Source organism: Acanthisitta chloris, unplaced genomic scaffold, assembly GCF_000695815.1.
Source record: "Acanthisitta chloris isolate BGI_N310 unplaced genomic scaffold, ASM69581v1 scaffold15169, whole genome shotgun sequence".
Classification (NCBI taxonomy): domain Eukaryota; kingdom Metazoa; phylum Chordata; class Aves; order Passeriformes; family Acanthisittidae; genus Acanthisitta; species Acanthisitta chloris.
The window spans coordinates 49,788-70,951 of record NW_008693218.1 but is presented as its reverse complement, the minus strand read 5'-3'; the positions used below and the strand labels follow the sequence as shown (position 1 = coordinate 70,951).

Here is a 21,164-nt window from a genome sequence, read left to right as displayed (position 1 = left end):
GAAAAAAAAGACGAGAAAGTCCATTGATGTTTCCTTCCAGGATTTTGGGATTAGAAATAAGAAGTGGCTTTGAAAGACCAAGAGGGTCCTGGGCACACATGGTCTTCTGCTGTGTGAAGGCCCCGATGTGTTTCTTAGCTGTTCCTGTTATATGAGATGGCATCTTGCAGTGGATGGTGTGGTTTGAGTAACAGCTTCAGGTTCCTTCTTGGGCTCTGGGGCAAGCCTGGGTCATATGAGCCCAGGATGGCAGCAGAGCCACCACAGCCTAGTGATGGTTCACATGCTGGAGCAAAGGTCTCATAAGATGAGCACTGCATGGGATCCAGGCTTGGTTTCTGGGAATTTCAGGGCCAAACTTGCTCTGGTTGGAGAATTCAGAGAAAGAGCTTGCCCAAGCAGTGATGGAGGGTGAGAAGAAACTGTACTTAATCACCTGCCCATTTTGTAGCATCAACATTAAGCACAAATTTGCTTGAAACTGCTGGAAGGACCTTTGTCCAAAACGAAAATTCATCAGGCAATGAGGAAAAACTAATTTCTGGAAAATTGTACCTTGTTTATGGACAATGTGAATAAATGACTGAGTCATTATTGCTGACTGTGTGCCTGGGCTTGGGTTAGGTTCTCACCAGGAGAAAACCATAGTGTGTAGAAGTCTTTTGTTTTGAAGCAACTGCATTTCACCAAGGTAATGGAAAAGCAACACCCTGGTACCACGTGTGAGACCAGCATTGGTCTATAATGGCACTGGAAGATTGGATATTGCCTCCAAGAGTGTCCTTCATATTCAACTATGGAGTTGGGTCAACTGAGCCCACTCATCCTGGGTACAGGACTTACAAAAGGGATGACAGGCATGAGGAGGGAGAGTGAGATATATGTCAGTAAATCTGTTTAGAGAATTATCAGCCTTTTTGAGAATCTTCTTTTGAACCTCCTGGAAAAGCTTGGCATGCATTGTTTTTCTGTTTGAGCTGTACTTTTGGAAAGAGAGGTTTCTTGCCTTCTGCTGGAGTGTGAATTATGAGCTGTCATGTTTCCACTGAGGTCTCTTCCTTTCACCTGGGCAGATAAGCAGACATCACCATCCGAGATAGGCAATGAACACTATCCACTGCCAATCTCTGCTCCTAGTTTTAACCACTGGACTGTACAGCTTTTGTTAGGACACTTCTTGCGTATAAATTCTTGGAGGTGTTGGGAAAAATTTACTCTGCTTGTCTACTAAGAGGCTTCTTAGGTTTTTATCGGTTCCATCTGCTGCTCCTTGTTGGCTTTTGGGACTTAAAACATGGCAGGGTGTTCAGGAGGTGTGACTTGCTGCCATCTGTGACACTGGCCATGTCCTTCAAGAGATCTCATTGTCTGCAGCCTCTGACGTTCCTCAGCTGGTTGACTTGTTGCCTGATTTGATGGTGAAGTAAGAAGAGATACCTCATTTACATATAAGATGTTTCTGAGCTACAGCATCATTTCTCCAGGTCAAACTACAGATTGTAAGCTGACCACATGAAGGGCTGGACCCTGTATCTAATCTTGAGCTCGGTGTTTGCTATGATTTCACGTGTCAGTATGTGACATGGACAAGGAGGCTGCATTCCCCACTTAAAGCCCTTCTTCAGCTCTGCAGCCCTGGTGAGTGACATCAGAAAAATCAGGAGTGTGGCCATGAAAGCGACACTGGCCTGAACTAGAAGCTACTGCAAAGATGCCTTTATGTTGCCATCTGGACGATGTTTTTGAGACAAAGCAGCTTCAGTGTGGTAAAATCAAATAGCAGTGTTAGCATTTGTAATGCTCTCTTGGCTGCAAACCCAGTGATGAGCTGCATTGTCCTTGGATGTGGGGACAAGTCCCTTCTCTGAGGCCAGGCTGGTGACAATGCCCAGCATTGACCAGAGCCCTCAGCAGAGGAGGTGGTGGTGATCTGGGCTGTGTGGAGATGGTGTCAATGACAACAGAGCACAACCAGAGCTATCCAAAGGGTCCATCTTCCTTGAGACAGGAGGAGTTAAGGATAGGAAGAGCGAACTGGTTAATTCTTCCAAGAATTCTTCACTTCCTTCCAGGAGAGGAAACAGTTGATTTTCTGTTAGAGAGACGGTGATACCAAGGCACTGAGATTTGTGTCCCTCTTCTGATGGCATCAAAGAGGGATGGTGTGGGAGAAGGAAGGGAATGGGCATTTCTCAGCTTGCACCTTGGCTGCGTTGTCATCATTCCCCATGTGTGTGGAGCTCTGTGAACAGGAGCACCTGGGCTGTGCCTGCTGTTGGCTTCAGGCTGGGCTGTGGTTGTGTGATGTCTTCTGGTTGCTGCTCCTTCTCTGAGACTCTTTGGTTTGAGACCAAATAACCTCGATGAGAGAGAGCACAGTGGAATGTAGAAATAGCAGAGGAAATGGGTTCTAGACTTCAGGACCATGAGTAGTGTTTTTTCTCTCAGGTCTTCTAATTTGAGTCCTTTCTTCTCCATCAAGCTCAGCATAATCCAGGCAGAGGTCGTGCACCTGGAGCAGGATGAGTCCAGCTCAGAGGAGTGGATGATGCAGGTTGGGGCTGGTGGAGCAGCTCTTGTTTCTCTACACCCCATGCACATGAGGATGTCTGGCTGTGGTGGGACCAACTCATGAGCTGTGGACTCTCTGGAGTTTGCCTACATATGCAGGTACTCACCAAAGCCTCCTGGTGTGACCTGTGAACACTGGGGGGTGGGATGAGCCTTGTGTTTGCTCATCCTTACTTGGTTTCCATGTGTCCAGTGCCTGTGCACAGGGGAGAGACAGGCCTCTGCCTGCTGGAAGGGTTGGTGTCTACAGGATGGCATGAAGCTTGGGACCTCCATGCCAGGAGGGGACAGGGATGCAGGGAGAGGATGGGCGTCCCTGGCTGTGACTGGGGTGGAAATGGCCCCACCAAGGTCCCTGTGGGGAAGGTTTCTGCCACGAGCCCTGTGACAAACATTTCTAACAGGGTTTGCTGGGGATTGCTACCTCTTTTAAAAAAATATCAAAAAAATCTGTCTCTTTCTCTTTCTTCTCGTGTTAAGGGCCAGAGTACTGGGGTAGGGAGACTGGAAATTTGGTATTTCTCTGGGATGGATGCGAAGCAATGAGGTCTTTCCTTTCCCACGGCCTTTCCTTATGCCATGGTTCCCTCCAGCACTTGTGAGGAGCAGGTTGCTATCTCAGACGAGTAGTAATAATTTTGTTTCCCTTTTCATATTATAAAATACAAACAAATGACAGAAAAGGTCAGGTGGTGGGAGGCAGGAGGGGGTTCAGCTGGCTCAGAGCTGTAGCGACCGTCGCTTCCTCCCAGAGATGTTACGGTGGTTGTAAGGTCGCATCTTCATTTCCACAAAGGGGATGGAGAACTCGTGGCCTTTCCAATGGTACCAGTTAATCCCCTGGCAGGAGGGAGAGAAAGGTACAGTGTAAAGAAAGACTCTAACAAGAAACTAGAGTGAGAGAGGACAGGAACAAGGTCGACCACCATAGAGAAGACAGAAGGGAGAACTTACTACAGCAGGAGCAAGAAAATCTCTGCTCCTATGGTTTGATTGGTTTTCCCACTGCTCAAAGGTTCCTGATCAAATTTCATGCAGGTGTATTTTTTTTAATGTAACATAACAAGATGCTACAGGAAACCACCATGGCAGCCACTGTGAGGCACAAAGCATCAGCCTAGACGGCTTGAAGGTGGCTCCCTTTGCTCCAGCTGGTGTGAGGTCATCCCACCAGTGCTCCTGACCCTGCTGCAGTGACCACACAGCCCCAGGCTGCCTAGGCTTGCTGTCATGCCCCTCTAGAAGAAATGCCAAAGGATTTCAACCTTACCTGACTGTGCCGGGACTCTCCGTACTTGCCGTTGAGATTGGTGCGGTGGCAGTTCTTATACCACCAGGCCCCTTTGTAGGACATGGCACAGTTGGTCACAGCCACATCATTGTCCCTGTCCTTGGTGGAGAAGGGGCGGCCCTGGTGGTAGGTGAGGGAGTCCCCTGTGGAAAGAGGTGCCATTAAAGGTGATGGAGTCTGAGTTATCTGTTCTTTCCACAAAGAAATTAGGATATTGTGGTTATATGGTAGCCTGACAATCAACAGCTCGAGCAACTGGAATTCAACAACTGGAATTCCTCACAACTGATTCATCTGAGGTCCTCTGCTGTCTGTTTTGTAGCAGTGCAGACCATAGCAAATCTTAGGGGCTGCTTGCCTTTGTCAGATTAAGTGCTGTATGGGTTTGGATCTGAATTTCAGTGTTTCAGAAATGAATTAAATCCTAGATTTTGGCAACCTTGATTTCCTGAGACTTAGTGCTGCTATGTAACATTAGGATGCTTTCAGCTTCCTTCCCTCTTGTTAGCAAAAGGGAACTTTTACTCCCAAAAGAGGTCAAGCATTCATCTCTTGAACTAAGCTTGGGCCTTCTTTTCTCACTTTGGATAAGGGGAAGAAGCTCTTGGAGGGTGTGTGATGTCTTATTCCACCAAAAATGCCAACCTCATCTCACCTCCTCACTGGAGAGCTGCTCTGGGTGAAAAAAAGTGAAATATGGTTGTTATTACAACTGAGTGATGTACTTGCAGGGGACATTCTTATTATGCTCCTTGGTGGTCCCTAAGGAAATGAAGTGGACCCGTTCTGGCTGTGTGCAGTCCAGCCACAGAGAGGCTTGCTAGAAAACCTCTTGGCAAGGAACTGTTTGTTGAGACCTGGCTTCCTTTGCTCAAGGTGGAGCAGAAGCTCCTTGGTTGGACAGCTAGAAGGTCTTGCATGGGGAAGGGGAGGGAGTAATGTTTGCATGACACTGTTAATGGCATTTTTGGTGCCTTGTACGCTGGGGCTTGAGGTCAGGGCAAGTGTATTGCACGCAGCAAGATCCCTGTCACTTCTCTGCCAGTGGCAACTACCAGGTATGGAATAGGAAAATTCCTGCATCTTAGATATGGTGTGGGTTCCTTGCTAAGTACATGGTGGTGAAGTTTTGTCTGGATCATGGAGGTTTGCACTGGGAATATCTATCCCAGTTAAAGGGGCTGCAGCTGTACTGCTCTCCCCCTTCTTGGGGAAGAGGCCCCTGTGCTGTCCCTCCACCACCCACTATTTTCTGGTGGGCAAAGCCTAACTCTCCTGCATCAGCTGAGCAAGAAGGTGTGAGTGTGTCCTTGCAAAACTGGCTAGTGTTTGGCCTCTACATGAGGAAATGACGCAGAGGATTTCAGATTTTTCCATAGCTGTGGAAAGGCAATAAATACACCCTCCAGCATGGCATCAATAGCCAGCTGCAGTTATTGCCAAGTGAGTTGACACCTCTGATGATTGACCTGGTTATTTGCACAGCAGTGTCTCTGATATTAAATATCTAATCCCCAATGGAAAATTCCCTGTGTCCTTAGTGAGATTTAGCAGCCTGGTTTACATGCTGGACTGCAGAAAGGACTATAGGTTTGTGTCTTGCTGCTCTAGACAAGTAAGCTTTGATGTTGGGATTTCCTTTAGAGCCTCAGACCCACTGATCCCAAGATTTCCCAAGATCCTTGCCTAGCAATGAGGCTGTACCTGAAGTGCCATTGTACTCCCCAATTCGCAGCTTGTACAGGCTCCGGGAGTCACCGATGGAGAACTTGTCGTAGTAAGCATAAGCTGATTCCTGCCCATCCCTCATGTCTATTCGCAGCTCATAGCGCCCCTGGGACGTGATCTTGTGGATGTTGTCCAAGCCTGTTGAGAAAAACGGTGGATACCTGGTGAGACCTGGTGCTTGGATCCACTCCGTGAGCAAACAAGGAAAGCTCTAGGCAAACAAAACAGCTGTGGGAAATGAGAGCGAGGAGAGAAGTCAGAGAGCAGCAACAGCTCTGGTGAGTCTGTGTCTCTATCCTGGCACTGCTGGGGGCTGAGCTGTCTGTCCTCACTTGAGCGTCACCTCCCCATGTCTGTGGCAGGTGTGTTCAAGGCCCAGGTACAACTTTTGCCATGCTACTGAAGCTGGAGGTGTTCAGCTGTAGGGCCCTGGGACTTCTTATGTTGCTGTTAAGCTCCTGTACAAGTCTGAGTGTGTTTACACTGCAGGGCTGGCCTTGACTTGTGTTCAGGTTTTGGGGGAACACACTCCATTTCAGAGCTGTGCTGGGTCTCCCACCCACCCCTTTCCTACTTTCTTTGGACAACCAGCTTGCTAGGTGGGGTCCATGAGCTGTAAGTGCCACCAGTGCAACCTGTAGTCATCCAAAGGAGGATAATGGGCTTTGGTCCCTGAAAACTCCCAGCATATCCACTTCTGTCCTTGGAGGAGCAAATTAGGGAGCTGATGACCTTCATAATTGGCTTTTAGATGGTGTGCCCATGCATGACATTCTAATGTGAAGGGCAGGGAATGAACGGAAGGAAAACTGTCCAAAGGAGAGCGTAGAGGATTGTGGTGAAAGGCAAGGAGCCAACAGCTGGCACAGGTGATCAGCACAGTGCTCAGGGAGCTTGGGCTTGACACCTCAATGGAAGACAACCAGTGAAGGTCATACCCAGCCAAAACTCGTCCTCCAAGTTTCCAAAGCCAACGCGGTAATCTGCCCATTTCCGGAAGAAATCAGTCAGCCCGTTCTGCCGCCGCTGGAAGACCTGAGGTGGAGGAAGACCAGGGGGAAAATTAGTGTGAAGGAGGTGAGGAATGACTTTGCTGGAGGCAGTAAATGAAGATGATACTTTGTCTTTCCGTTGTGCCTTTCAGGGGAGAAAATTGCAATGCCCATCCAGTTAGTGTTAATTGCAGCCATGTGATTAATTTGTGTGCAGGTGGAGAAAGCAAAGAGCTGCCAGATAATGTTCAAGGCAAATCAATGTTAGGATAGGAAGGAATTGGCCTTCAAGCTTTCTACTTCAACTAATGCATGGTGGCTCTGTTTTTCTAGCATGTGATTCTGCTTTCAGCTGTCTATATCTGTGTTGTCCAAGGGGATGCTCTGAAGCAGAGTGAGATAGAGGGAAATTTACTGGCTAAAATAACATTCACACTAGAAATCAGCATTTGAGGAAGCCCATTTTTTTTGGTTTTCACTATACATCTAGCAGGGGGTTGTGTAATGTGTGTAAGTGTGTGTTTGACATGAACGAGATCAAAGCACCACGACATTATTTACTTAAGCTGTCAGTCCATCGACGTCAAAACAAGCAGTGTTTGTGCAATTCAAAAGCCAAACAGGCATTTGTTTCTAAAGTGCTCCTGTGCAGACTCAATCATGGTGATGCCTGACACCCTCCTACTGCAGGCAGTGTGAATCATTCCCCGTGAAAGCTACCGGCCATTAATTTCATTTTGAGAACAATAAATCAGCTTCACTCACAGATTCTGCTCTCCAGAAGCACTGCAAACATGTCAAATAAATCAAAGGGCATTTCTCCAAGTGTAACTATTATTACCGGAGCGTGGGCCATTCCCTATGGCGTGGGAAATGAAGCGTGTGGTATTAAGCCTGCTGTCATTCCCGCGCAGCGTGGGGCTTGGCTGTGCTGGTAGCATGAGGCTTGGTTACTTTCATAGTGTGTTCAGGGGTTGGAATGGACCTTAGAGATCATCCAGCCCCAAGCCCTGCCCTGGGCAGGGACACCTCCCAGCAGAGCAGGTTGCTCAAGGCTCATCCAACCTGGCTGTGAACACTGCCAGGGTTGGGGCAGCCACAGCCTCCCTGGGCAACCTGTGCCAGTGTCTCACCACCCTCATGGAAAAAACTTCCTAATATCTAATCTAAATTTCCCTCTTTCAATTTCTCCCCATTACTCCTTGTCCTATGATTACAGTTCCTAACAGAGTCCCTCTGCAGCTTCCTTGTAGGCTCTTCAAATCCTGGAAGGTTCCTTTGAGATGGGGACAACACAGGAGAACCACACAGCTACTCACAATCCATCCACCTCCGTCGGTGGTCATGTCGCAGTACACCGGCAGCCGCTGGCTGAGGTCTCCATTGATGGAGATGGTGTAGACACCACTTAGTGTGTCTCCATTCATCAGGTGCTGGGCACAGTCCTGAGGGTTAGCAAAGACACGTCCTCCTATGAAATGAATACAAAAAGCAAAATTTAATCAATGAGACACTGTTTCCCTGTGCTTCAGGCTCCACTGGTTATGATCCAGGAAAGGTCTAACTTGACTTGTGTGTCCCAAAGAATTCTGTGAGTTGGTGGCACTTTACATCTGCCAACATCAGAGGATTTAATGAAAAAAAAATGTGTGCATAAATTAGTTGTGTCCCATATGTCCTGTATTGGAAAGGTGTATGGTAACATCACTATGAATGATGAGGAATGTCACTTCTTGGACCATCTCCCTGCACCATGTCTGAAGCCCTGGGGTTTCAGCTGTTACCAGTGTATGTAGACAGCTGTGACAATACTAAAACCTGTTCTCCTCTCAGGAGTGCCAGCTCCAAACAAGTTTGACTTTACTGATTCCACAGGGATTCTCCTAATTCTCTGTGCCCTTGAAAATGATGGTGGACTTTTGCTGGACTAATTGTCCCTTGCAAACTGAGCAGGACTTAGGCCATGCAAGAGATAGGCAGTGTGGACTGTGTGACTATGGTAGAGGTGTCCTATAATGAGGAAACATCTCATTTAGGGCTTGGAGTTTAGGAAAGTCTTAACTACAACACCCCAGGAGTGTTGGGATGTCAACTCTGAGATCAGTTTATTCTAATTTAACACAAGAGAGGAAAATACATCTTTTTCTTTGCTGTTGATGCATATGGATGATGGAGTAAATGAGTGCAGAGCTGACAGTGTGGATGTGGTTTTCAAGGATGCCTTGCTCATGCATTAAGATGTGAAGGACCTCCTGTGTGCCTCCCTCACAACTGCATGATACCCCCTAGAACCAGTGCACAGACCCTTGGGTTTATTCTCTTCCACCTTGTGACCTGAAGACTTGGAGGTCATTGCTTTGTCCAAATGTTGAAGATCCCCTATTTTTTCCCATCTCCATGGTCTGTGGTGCAATGTCTGGTGAAACATTGTCTGCATTTTATAGTATCCAACAATGAAAACTTCTTCACAGACAACCACTTCGGACTCCCCTGAGCTCTGCAAAGATTACTGGTTTCTTAATTTATATTCATATCTTTAAGAGCAAGGAGACATTGAAAGACATTTCAAATCACTCTAAATTATAAATACTGTATCTGTTTCTTCCTTTTGTCTCATCTGTATACAATTCCCCAAGAACCTTATGCAAACATGAAACAAAAGAGGCCGAGCTATTAATATGTCAGAGGGAATAGAAGAACCCCAGGATGTGTACTGTAAGCAGAAGGAAGCAAAACAATTTAAATTAAGCCTGGATGTTTTTCTTTTCTTTTTTTTTTTTTTTGGTCTTCTTAAAGACAAGTCCTTGTCCTCTGCAAAGTGCCCTGATGTGTTGCCAGAGTAAACTGAATCCCAGATCTTGATGCGTCACTGAGGGATGTTGTCCATGGATTTCAAGTGATAGTTCCTGGGTGCTTCTGTCTCATCCATATTGGGGTAAGTGGGAGAAACTACTTTCTTGTTGATGCCTGTCTTCAAAGCAAATTAAACCTATGCTGCATCAGCTGGCCATGGTGACTCTAATGCTGCCGAGGTCTGACGTTTGTGTTTGATGGAAAAGGTGCTCTCCTTGCCTGACATGAGTTGGTTTCTGCTGCTTTATCCCAGCTCGGGAGCCAAGCCCATGCAGCTTCATCCCTGACTCCCACACAGCCTCAAAGATGACATGCATTTTTTCATCACCTGCCTGAATTGCACTGGTTTTGTGTGCCCATGTAAGAGGTGAGAATAGCAGGAAAGTTTGATCCACAGATGCATTAGAGAAGAGTCTTTTCTTCTTTTGTTGTTACCAAAAGTTTCTAATATCTCTTAAAAACAAGTGCAGGGACCTTTGCATGTAACTGGGCTAGGGAAGTATATTTCCAGCACAAAGACAACTTGTCTAATTGAACTGGCAGCACAGATGGGAAGAATTTTGGTGGATGTCACCTCCAGGCTTCTTAGTGCTTTTGAAGCCTGGGAGAAATGTGATTGGATTCAGTTCTGAACAAAATGCATTCTGTCTGTAAGTGCCCTGGCCTAGCCAGGCTTTTCAAAGAGGTGAGGGACGATTTGCTTGGCATGGTTTGTAACCTGAACAGTTGCAGGGGGTGACATTCTCATGCAAACTTCATTCTTGCAAGCATAAGTATCCTGTCTGTGAGGGTTGTGGTGACTGTGGATGCCTATCCTTTGATTTGGAAAGGAAACCATTCTCCTTGCCTTAGTGGATTGTGAATTCTCTTGAGTTAGAGTGGAGAGAAGTAATGCAATTAGATAAAATCAGTGGGACCACAGTCCTGCAGATATGCTGTCTGTGACTCCACAGATGGTGGTGGTAGATGCCCCATCCCTGGAAACATTCATGGTCAAATGGGACAGCCCTCTGAACAACCTGAGCTAGATGAAGGTGTCCTTACTCATTGCAGTGGGGCTGGAACTAGGTGACCTTTGAGGGTCCCCTCTAACCCAAACTGTTCTATGAGTCTGTGATATTTGTGAGCGATTGGATCATGTCTGTAGTGTGAAGACACCAGCTTGGTCTCTTCCCTAATCACTCCAAGACTATGCCTGTTGATAGATGATGTTGACTTTTGTGGGGTTTTCTTCCTCTGCATTTGAAGAGGGGCAAAGACAAGGTAAAGGGCCTGGCAGATAGTTCCTGGTCTGAAGATCAACACCCTGGGCTGGGTCTTGTGTTTGTATTATAGATCCTTCAGCCCTTAAGTTTTTGTAGCAAAGCAGCACTGTGGGTCATGGCATTGTATGTACCTCTCTGTGGATCGTGGTGGAATGCTGCCTGAGGAGGGAAAGTCCATAACAGCAGTCCATGCCTACCAGCAAGGTACTTGGGCTAACCAGTGGATGCAGAGTCCTCACCTGTGGTGAAGGTGGTGGAGATGAAGCCGCTGCGCATGGCGTTTTGGGCAGCTTGCAGGCGCACGGTGTACTCCGTGGTCTCAGACAGCCCCTCCAGGCGGATCCACGTGTCCTCAGCATCCACAATCAGCTCCTGTACATGGGTCCCAGAAGGAGGTAGACACCAAGAGCAACAGATGAGAAAAGCGATGGGGAGCCTAAAGAGCAAGCGAGGAGGGAAGGGAAGCCACAAACTACCACAGCCCTTGGTGCCTGGCTGAGGAGTGTTGCATGACTGCTTACACCCCTGGACTGAGTCAGTGTGAGGTCAAGGAATACAGTCAGCAATTTGGGATGGTTTGGGTGGGAGAAGTCAAGCTGGGTTGGACACAGGAGATTTCAATATTTGCAGTCTGTGTGCTCTGTTTACCGACTCTGTTGGGATCTGCATGCAGGGCATGACTGATTGGCCAAGCATCACAAGGAGTGGAGCTGGCCAAACCTGGTTATCAGCCCGTTCTGACTCTGTCAATTCCTGTCACGTTCATTTTTCTGGTTGTCAGCCAGTGCCACAGAGCATTATTGAACCCCTTCTGCAGAGTGTTATCCTCTGGCTGCTGTGAGCCCGTCACACCAGCAAAGGAAACGAGACTGTTTGCCGTGACGTATTTCTGAGAGCGTTTGTAGCAGCTCTTCCAGACAGGCAGATGTGGACACGCTCATTAAATAATCAAATATATTGTATTGTGGGATTAATTAGCTGTCTGTGCCTATCTGCCTTTTTGCAGGAAGGGCAAGTGGCATTTTTAGCATCTCTGTGGGATGATATTCTCCTGCCTCACCTTGCTTTCACAAGCTGCGATTTTCCCAGGTTCTCCAAACTTAGCAGGTATCTCTTTTATTCCCAGACCTGCAGGTGTGCATAAAGATTTTGCCCTAGGCAATCTTTTCTTGCTTTTTTCAATTATTTGTCTAAAGTGCCTGCTTATGCAGAAAGTAGTGCCTGCCCTTCTGGTATCCTGGTGAGCATTGTTCTTTTGCTGTGTTGGCTTTCTCCTGCTCATTTCTCCATGGTCTTGCTATTCCCTGACTTAATGAGCCAGGTTTTTTTTGGTTAGGACTCACTCACCTTCCGGCTGCCATCAGTGGATCTGTAGGTCATGACGTAGTTCTCGATGTCTCCCAGGGGAGGAACCCAGGAGAGCAGGGCGCTCCGTCGGGTGACTTCACTGGCAGTCAGATTTCTTGGAGGATCCAAAACTGCAGGAGTGGATAGGCACCAGGGAAGCACAATTTCTCACACACAACCACCCCAGCCCTGATCCCCAACTCACTACACTGGAATTCAACATTGCAACGCTGACCTACAGTCCAAAGTCCTCACCCTCAGTTTCAAGACTTCATCACCCATCCCCAACCTTGAACAGAGCTCTGCAAACCCTCTAAAAGTCCTCCTCTATCTGCACACTCCCTGAAGGGTATCAGCTCTGAAATTCATGTTCTATGGGCCCCATCAAGCTGCTTGTGTGCAAAATGGGTTGTAATGTTCTTCTGGACTATGGCCTTGGGCAAGAAAAAGACCTAGTCAAGGGTCTTCTCAGGAAACCCCATCCAGGGGAAATCACGGAAGGAAAGGGGTGGATGGATGTTCAAAGAGGAGAAACGATTAAAATTCTGTTCTTGGGCTGTACGAGCATCAGTATTTGGGTGTTCTTCTACACCCACCTGTGTGTGACAAGAGCTTTGGCTCAGCCTTGCTGGCTGCCCTTCCTGGGGTGGGTGCCTGGCTAAGGGTGAGGTGTGGGGAAGGTGATTGCACGTACGAGTTGTGAAGTTGGTGCTGATGGTCTGGCTGGTGAGAGGCCCATTGGTGGCATACATAGAGACTGTGTAGGTGGTAGTGGGCAGCAGGTTGGTCAGTTGGTACTCCTGGTTGTCTCCATCCACAAGAATTGTTTCTCCTGCAACTGTAAGCCAAAAGAGATGAGTTAGGGTAGATGTTCCATGCCTAGGACCTCATGAATAAAAGCACTCCTGTTGCTGAAACACCATGACCAGCAGCTGAGCTGTAGCAGTGGTGTTCAGTCTGAAGGATGGTCTTATTTTTCCCACAGTCCCTACATACTCTGAAGCAAGGGCTCCTTCCCTACTCCCTCCGTGGAGGACATCTGCTGAGCCCTAGGCTGTGGGATGGGGGAGAGGTGGAGGTGAGCTGAAGCAGAGCTCCAGTGTACCTGCACGGCGGGTGAGGATGAGGACATAGCTCTCCACCTCCGACAGCGGCGGGTTCCACTGCAGCAGCGCCTCGGTGGGGGTGATGTTGGTGGCTGTGACCCCCAAGGGGGCATCCATGGCTGCATGGGGAGAGATTCAGACAGTCAGAGGCATTAAGAGACTGGTTATGAGCTGGAAGGGCTTCATGTGGCCCATTTGCTCATGGCCCTGCAGAGGAGTTACTGCTGCTCAAGCTGGTGTGTAGAGATGTCATAGCTTGTGCTACTCTGCTACCTGGGCTGCTCTTCCTGTTTTCCTGATGCAGAATGTTAGGGGTTTTCTTTGGGTTTTGAGGAGTCTGGGGATAGCAGAGGTTTTTATTCCTGCACCAGATGCTGTTTGTGACAGGGTTTCCCCAGGGATTATTTCTGGAAATCTGTACTCCCTTTAGGAAAGGTTGTCATGGTTGCCCAACACCATGTTTCTGACTTCCTTGTGCCTGCTACACAGATTTATCACTTTCCCCGATGACTACCCATGAATATTTAGGAAAAGCTTTGCTGGGACATACTTCAAAAGTCCACATTGGGCCCTTGTGAACCTTGCTTATCGTCTGGAGCTTGCATTAGGCTGGCATGAGGTCCAGCTCACTCACAGTTGCCTGATTACTAATGTAAGCAGGGACTGCCAGCCCTTCCCAGGGCTGGGCCTGGCACTGATTGCTCCCTGCCCTCCAGGAGCTCCTTCCCACCTGTGTAGGTAATGATGGAGGCCAGCTCACTCTCCTCCCGGCCCCGCACGCTCTTCACCCCGATCTCGTACTTGGTAGCAGGCTGCAGGTGGTGGAGGGTGTACTCAGTGGCATCATTGGCAATGGCAATGCTGTCTGTCCTCCCTGCAGGGATAGAGCCAAGGACTTTGACATCATGGCTGGCCCCATCCCCAGGGTACAGGAGGTGCTAGGGGAGGGAAGGGCAACGCCACGAGATCCTGGAGGTAACTGGGTTTGGTGCCTGCAGGTGCATATGTGTGTGCCCATCACTCTCCTGGCTTGACCTTTTTAGCATCGTAGGGAAAACTGGGGCCAAGGGAGATGAGGTGGTGGAAGCAGGTGAGGGAGGTGGGATTTCAGGATTGAGCCCTGAATTAATCATCTATAGGCAAGGCACACTGCAGGGGGTCTCTGTGTCCCTCTGTGCTGAGCTGGCTCTTAGATGCAGTGGTCCCTTCCCAACCTCTGTCCCTGTAGCCTTTTGGTCTATTCCAGCTATTGGTGGCTTTGCCTAGGGCACTGGGTTTCTACCTGGGGTGAGGATGACCTGGTGGCTTGTTTGGGACAGTGAATGGAAGGAGGGTTGGCAGCTGCAAGCTTGGGGCACGAGCAAGAGTGGTCTGGGCCGTTACCTTCGGCAGCACGGTAGGATATTCTATAGTGGTCGAAGGCAGCGATGGGAGGGCTCCAGTAGATCATCATGGACTCCTGGGTGATGTTGCCCACCCTGAGGTCCTTTGGAGCATCAATCCCTGGTGAGGTGGAGCACAAAGAAAAGCTGTGGGAGGCAGGTCCACTGCCTGTCCCCGTGCCTGCCCTCCCGGTGAGGTTCTGTGCCTGGTGGGGGGTGTCCCATGGTACCTGTGGTGATGGAGCCCACCACGGGCTCGGAGCTGATGGAACCATGCACAGCCACCAGTGACACCAGGTACTCAGTGGATGGCTGCAGGCCTGTCAGACTGGCGTGCCGGCGGGTGCCGTCGAGTGTGACCTCCTGTGCCGCCTCCTCGTCGTCCCGGGGGCTGTAGGTGAGGATGAGGTGGTCTGCTGGTGGGGATGGATCACTCCACGTGACATTCACACTGGAGGATGTCAGCTGTGAGAAGTGGAGCTGTGTGATGGGCCGGACACCTGGAAGATGGAGAGGGGAGATGCAACCCCAACCATCTGCAGATCTAACCTCCATGTTGTTCCCTGTGCATGTGTTGTAAATAGCCAAGAGAGGTGGCAAAGCTGGAGCTCTGTGCTCTCCATTGATCTGAAACTGTGCTGGCATCAAGAATCAGAACTGGGAGGGGAAAAATGGTGCTTTTTTCAGCTCTGCCTGCAAACACCCTCCATCCCAGAGCCACATGGTGGGTGATGGGGCTGTCCTACTGCAGATAGTATGTGTTGTCTGGGCTTCTCGACTGCAGTCTTTGTACCCAGAGGTTTTTGTGGGGTCCCTCAAGGCTTCATTTCTCCTTCTTATGAACACACAGGCCACCCTGCACACAGAGGACAGCATAGCTGTTTGTTCCCCCAACCCTGCCTTGTCCTTATGGGACCCTCCAGCCAAGCAAACTTCCTCGGTGCCACTGGCAAAGGGGACAGTGCCACCACACTGGTAGGGCCATCCTCCTTCTGAGGACAATGGATCTGCTTCCATGTGGAAGCTCTCATTCCCATCACCACCTCCAGGGTTTTGGTGCTGGGGATACAGTGAGCTGGCAGAGATGCCAACACGGGGTAGCAGTTTGTCCTTGGTCCCATCCCAGCTTGTCTCTCTCTACCTGTGAAGGCATCCACGGTGGCCTCCAGGCTCTGCTGTCGTCCCCTCTCGGCGATGATGGAGATGGTGTACTCTGTCCCAGGCTCCAGCTCTGAGAGGGTGAGCTGTGCCTCGTCCCGGGACACTGTCACTTCAGAGGCCATCCCTGAGGCAGGGGTGAAGGTGACACGGTAGTGGTCGATGGGACCCGTGGCTTTGGTCCAGGCCAGTGAGATGGATGTCTCCGTGGAGGCTGTCACCACAAGGTCCCGGGGGCTGTCCAGCTCTGTGGGAGAGGATTGGTGCAGACCTTTGTTCCCATGCACAGACTGTCCCCTGGGGACATCTGAGCCACAGGAGCCAGTTGTGCTTGGAGCAGGCAGTGGGGCCAAACTCACCGGTCCTGGCATTCATGGTCGCTGGCACGCTCTGCTGGCTGTCCATCACGGCTGAAATCCCGATGCCGTACTCTGTCCCCGGCACCAGATCTGCCAGGGAGTGCAAAGGACACGAAGGGGTGTGAGAGCAGCACCTGGCAGGGTGACCTCAGGGTGTTCCACCCCCTCCACCTCCCACGGGCAAGAACAGGGCATCCTGAGCATCCCTGAGGGAGCCACCCTCCCACAGGTCAGCGTTCCTCCACGCATTGCAGTGGAGCTGAGCTTTTTTTAAAAGCCTCGTGGATGCCTTTGGATGGGGAATTTGGATTATTTTAGCTTAGAAACAAGCCATTTTTAAAAGTTGTTGCTGAGGTCTGCTGTAATTGCTGGCAGTGAGACAGAAGTTGTGTATGTGTGAGCTGAGATGAGAAGGATAAAGTAGCTATATTTGTTTCCAAAGTGATGCAACATCAAATATTGTCACAGGGCTGGTGTCTTGAAGAGAAATAAATTATGCAGAGTAAATGAAATGCACATTAATTAGGAAAGTTGCATCTTTCTGGGAGCTGAATCAAGCCCTGCTCCCTGGTGTGGACATATCCTGAGGTGCTTTTCTCAAGGAACTTGGGAATTGTGCTCATCCAGCTCCCTTCCTGTGCACCTCTTGATGATCACTGTTTTATCTCCATGGGGTATCTCTTGTTTCTGCCTGTCACTTTTGCTTGGCTGTTGGTGGCTTTATTTCCCTCCTCTGTGCCTCATGCTCTTTCCCATGCAGCAGAAAAAGCCATAAACTCTCCAGCCCAGCCTCACCCTGCCTTGCCCAGGGGCAACAACCCCTAGAGCCACCAAAACATTTCCTGAGGCCAGAAGGGAGTGTAACCCCCTTCCCTTGCTCCTTGCCTCTTGCTATGGTGCAGTCTTGGTGCTGGGGTAGGAGATGGACACCCTTGGCCCCTGTCCAACTAGTGTCAGAAATATCCTGGAAGGGAGAAGAGCCCAGGAGAAAGGGGGAGGAGAAGGAAGGAATAAATATAAAATAATGCCTTTTCTCCCCCAGCTCCGTTTGGTAGAGCAAAATTATGGATATTTCCATGCAAATGCTGATTTTTGAAGAGAAACTATGGGGCAGGGCAAGGCTTGCCATGTTTTTAACCTGAAATCTTTCATAAACTCTGCTCAGTGCCATTCCTCACTGCTCTTCCTGCAGGCAGAGGAAGATGGCTGAAGGAATTATTTATTGCTTTCATGCCATGGATCCCATCAAGTCTCAGGTGGCTGGAAACACACCCAACATGTGGCTTTTGCACCACATCCAACAAGACTGGAGGACAGGACTATGTGCATAATGGAGCTATGGGTGAGGCTCATATGCCATCCACACTATGGCTATCCTGGCTTTTTTTTCCCCAGTAGAATGTTTTTGAGTTATTTTCTGCTATGATTAGATTATTTTTTTTAATTGGTTTGTTTATTACATAGTACCCTGGGAACTGGAAGCAATGCACTGAGGTGATGATGGAGGCACTGTATAAAAATCACTCACTCCTATCGACTTAAACCTCTGCATCTCTGCAGCTTTCTCCAGTGGGGTTTCTTGCAGCCCTGCCTGAGTCTGGCAGAGACTTGGCAGCTTTTTTAAATGTTATTGAGAAAAACAAGAGCCTTCAGGCTGCCACATCCTCTGAGGCAAGCTCAAGCTCTGCCATGGGGGTCGTTGCAGTGTGGGTTACTGGGATAGTATTGTGCCTCTGCACCAGAGAAGGGGATTTGGTCCATTTTTAATGCTGCTTCTCACCTAGAAAGCCAAACACTATCCTAGAAGAAAGCTAGCAGGAGTCCAGCACTGACTCTCCGATCTCATCCTGCTTCTCCATGTGTCTCCTTATCATGAGCACTGCAGAAACTATCCCTCCCATTTTACTTTTTTCCCATACCACATTTTTCAAGCTAACTGCTCTAACTGTCCTCCTGCCCTCCAGCCTTTCTCATGACTCTGCTGCTGTGCCTGTAACTTAACATTTGACTTTCCCTCTGAACTTACTCCTATAGCTCCACATGACAGAGATTCCTGAGCCCTTGGAGGTCCCAGGAGGGCAGAGTCAACATGGAAGAACCTGATGTCCTGCCATACTCAAGAGCTTGAAGCTGAATGAGTGAACTTTGTATATGAGTAAGTTTTGTCTTTGCACAAAAATGCCACTGGAGCAGCAAATCTGTCAGGCAAGCAGTTCTAGTTGAAAAAAAAAAAGGACACCAGATCTCACGTGGTGCTTTGTTGTGTTGCTGCATGAGGTGTTTGGGGCTTTCCTGGCAGCAGGAGGTGGGTGGTGTTTGCAGCCCCCAGTGGCACCCCCTGTGCTGACCTGAATAATGTGCCACTTAAAGGACTTGCTCAAAAATAGCATCCATGGATTTGGGTCTGCTTTGTGCCTGATTTGGAAAGAGGTAACAAACTTGGGCAGCCTGGCTCCCCATCACTGCCCACGGGGCATCATCACCTGTGTCTCTTCACCAGCAGGAGGAAAGAGAAGGATGAAATAGTATTTTCCTCTACATCAACCTAAAAAGGCTTCTCCCTGTTTCTCACTTTGCTCCTTGCTCGCTCTATTTGGCACCTGGACAGAGCCTTGCTGGAGGTGCATCGTGTGGAGGTGCATCACCCAGAGGTGCATTGCTCAGCTTGTGGATAAACAGCACCCAAATCCAGACCCTTTCCAGAGGAGAAAAGGAGCTATCTCCCAAGGAAAACATTCTCTCTGGTAACTAGTAAACTAGTAACTAGTAAACAACATCAAATACATGTCAGCATAAGGGCAACTGAGTCTCAGCCCTGATTTGGGCTCTCCATTGCCATAACTGCCTGAGAGGAGGAGGAAGAGGGGGAGGAAGGGAGCGTGGTTGCAGGCATACCTGCCAGGGTGGCCCGGGTGGTGGGACCAGTGTCACGTGGCACCAGGACTTCGTGGTAGTGCTCCCCAGCCAGGGTGCTGTAGACCACCCTGTAGCTGTGTGCCTCGGCCTCGCTGTTGTCCCAGGCGAGCTCGAGGCTGGCGTGTGTCCGCGAGCCCACCCGCAGGTTCTTGGGGGCATCAATCTCTGTGCAACACAAGGGAGAGAGGCACTGGCTCACTGCTGGGCACTGGGAGTGCACCCTGGAGCCTTGGCACGTCTGGATAGCAGTGGAGGGGTACACAGGCATGATGCTGGGAGGTCCCACCTGTGGTCTCTCCTCCCCAGGGCAGGAAGAGTTGGGGCACTGCTCTCAGCTCCTGCTCAGCACAGACCAGGACATGCCACCCAGGAGAGTGATGCAAGTGCTGGGGCACTCACAACATCCTCAGTAAGTTGCTTTGGGAGCTAATTCCATGTTATTTGGAAAAGTGTTTTCCCTTCCCTCTGTGTGAGAGTAGGGGAAAGTGAGGCAGCGTGAGTAAGAGCAAAAGGTCTCCGTAGCAGTCACACGTTGGCATGAGCTGCTCTTAGAAGAACCTAGAGCATCTTTCCAGCCTTAGGTTGTACACTGAATTATACTGTGTTCCCCCTGTATTAGAGCCTAGAGCATCTTTCCAGCCTTAGGTTGTGCACTGAATTATAGTGTTTTCCCCCTGTATTAGAGTAGGGGAAACTAAGGCAGAGTGAGTAAGAGCAAAAGGTCTCTGTAGCAGTCACATGTTGGCATGAACTGCTCTTAGAAGAACCGTGAGCATCCTTCCATCCTCAGGTTGTGCACTGAATTTGCTCTGGTTTGCATGATAAACCCCTCTGGTGAGTGATGGTCTGGGGCTGGGCACCAGCAGACAGTGGGTAATGGTGATGGATCTGAGTTCAGGGAGGGATTTTTGATGTTGCCTTTTAGAAATAAAGCGAGGAAGGCCAACACAGCAAATCAGTCGGGGCGAGCATCTCGTCCGAAATATTTATCTATAGAGATATACACACACACAATTCACACACTGCAGTTATTGTAGTAGGAGCCTCATATCCACCAGTAATGTACATGACAAGTAATTTATATACCATAAACCAGCACGGAAATACACGCTCTGCCTCTTCCTTTATGGCACAGTAAATTAAACCCGTTAGCTATCTGCAGGCTTAACATTAATTAAAGTTTTACTGACCATTTAGGGTGTTCAGAGAGGATATAAAATAAGATAACCATGTTTTTGGCTGGGCTGCTTTCGGCTGCTTGACTGCTGGTTCCTCAGGCAAGGCATCTGCCTTGGCTCTCGATGCCGCATGGGAATTGCCTTGAATTCAGACCTCAGCTGACTGTTTTGGTGCTTTTGAGAATTGCATGATGAGCTATGGGTGCTCTTAAGGATGTAAACTGCTGGGGTTTAGAGTTTTTAGCTAAGCTGTGGGGCCGAACGGGCACTGAAGCTGGTGGGGACATATGTCCCAGGCAGGTTCAGCCTTGATGCTGCAGCAGGGCATGGCCAAGGTGGGGTTTGCTCGGGGTTTGGAGTCATTCATGCCTGGTCACTGGCACCTGGGATCACCTGGGCTGCCCTGGGGACCGTGTGAGCATCCCTCTGGGCACAGGGCATGAGGAAGACCCATTGCACTGGAGGTTTAGGGATTAAACAGAAAGGTAGGCTCTAGTAGGGAGGGGAGAGGGTGGTTTTAGGGTGTGTGTTTTAGGGTGAGCTGAATGATTTGCTCTGCCTTGCTCTGCGTCAAGATGCGAGGCACCTGCATTCAGGTGTCTCCATTCACACCTGCACCTTAACCACTGTGTTTTCATTCCACTTCTTCCTCCTAGCACAGCACATTTAACCCCAGCTCGCTTGTTCCGGGGGTAAAACAGGTACCACTAAATCCCAGATGCAAAAATCCATCTCCGGATATGTCCTCACTGCAGGACAGCACATCTGCAGATTACAGCAAGCCATCTGCCCATGCTTGCCGGAGGCTTAAAAACTCACACCAGTTCTCCCAGCAAAGCCAGCTAGCTACCTGTGGTGAACTGGGCGAGGGCTGGCCGGCTCTCGTTGGCACCCCGCAGGGCGCTGACGGCGAGGCGGTAGCGGGCGCCGGGGCGCAGGGCCTGCAGGGAGTACTGGCTGAGGGGGGGCTGCAGGCGGAAGGTGGTCCTCCCGCCCTCCCCCTCCTCCCGCCCGTACT

General features: G+C 49.5%; 1 protein-coding gene across 1 annotated transcript in view; it reads right to left on the bottom strand.

Moving 5' to 3' along the window:
* Positions 1-3,253: 3,253 nt before the first annotated feature.
* TNR (tenascin R) overlaps positions 3,254-21,164 on the bottom strand; it is a 28,728-nt gene continuing 10,817 nt past the window's right edge. Inside the window, 16 exon segments of the mRNA XM_009083001.1 lie at positions 3,254-3,411; positions 3,842-4,005; positions 5,567-5,728; positions 6,529-6,625; positions 7,902-8,053; positions 10,940-11,072; positions 12,048-12,178; positions 12,742-12,885; positions 13,153-13,272; positions 13,884-14,027; positions 14,537-14,656; positions 14,766-15,035; positions 15,677-15,940; positions 16,053-16,142; positions 18,948-19,133; positions 20,997-21,164. The exon segment at positions 20,997-21,164 is cut by the window's right edge and continues 21 nt beyond it. Of these exon segments, the coding sequence (XP_009081249.1) occupies positions 3,292-3,411; positions 3,842-4,005; positions 5,567-5,728; positions 6,529-6,625; positions 7,902-8,053; positions 10,940-11,072; positions 12,048-12,178; positions 12,742-12,885; positions 13,153-13,272; positions 13,884-14,027; positions 14,537-14,656; positions 14,766-15,035; positions 15,677-15,940; positions 16,053-16,142; positions 18,948-19,133; positions 20,997-21,164 (2,465 nt within the window). The 3' untranslated portion in view covers positions 3,254-3,291.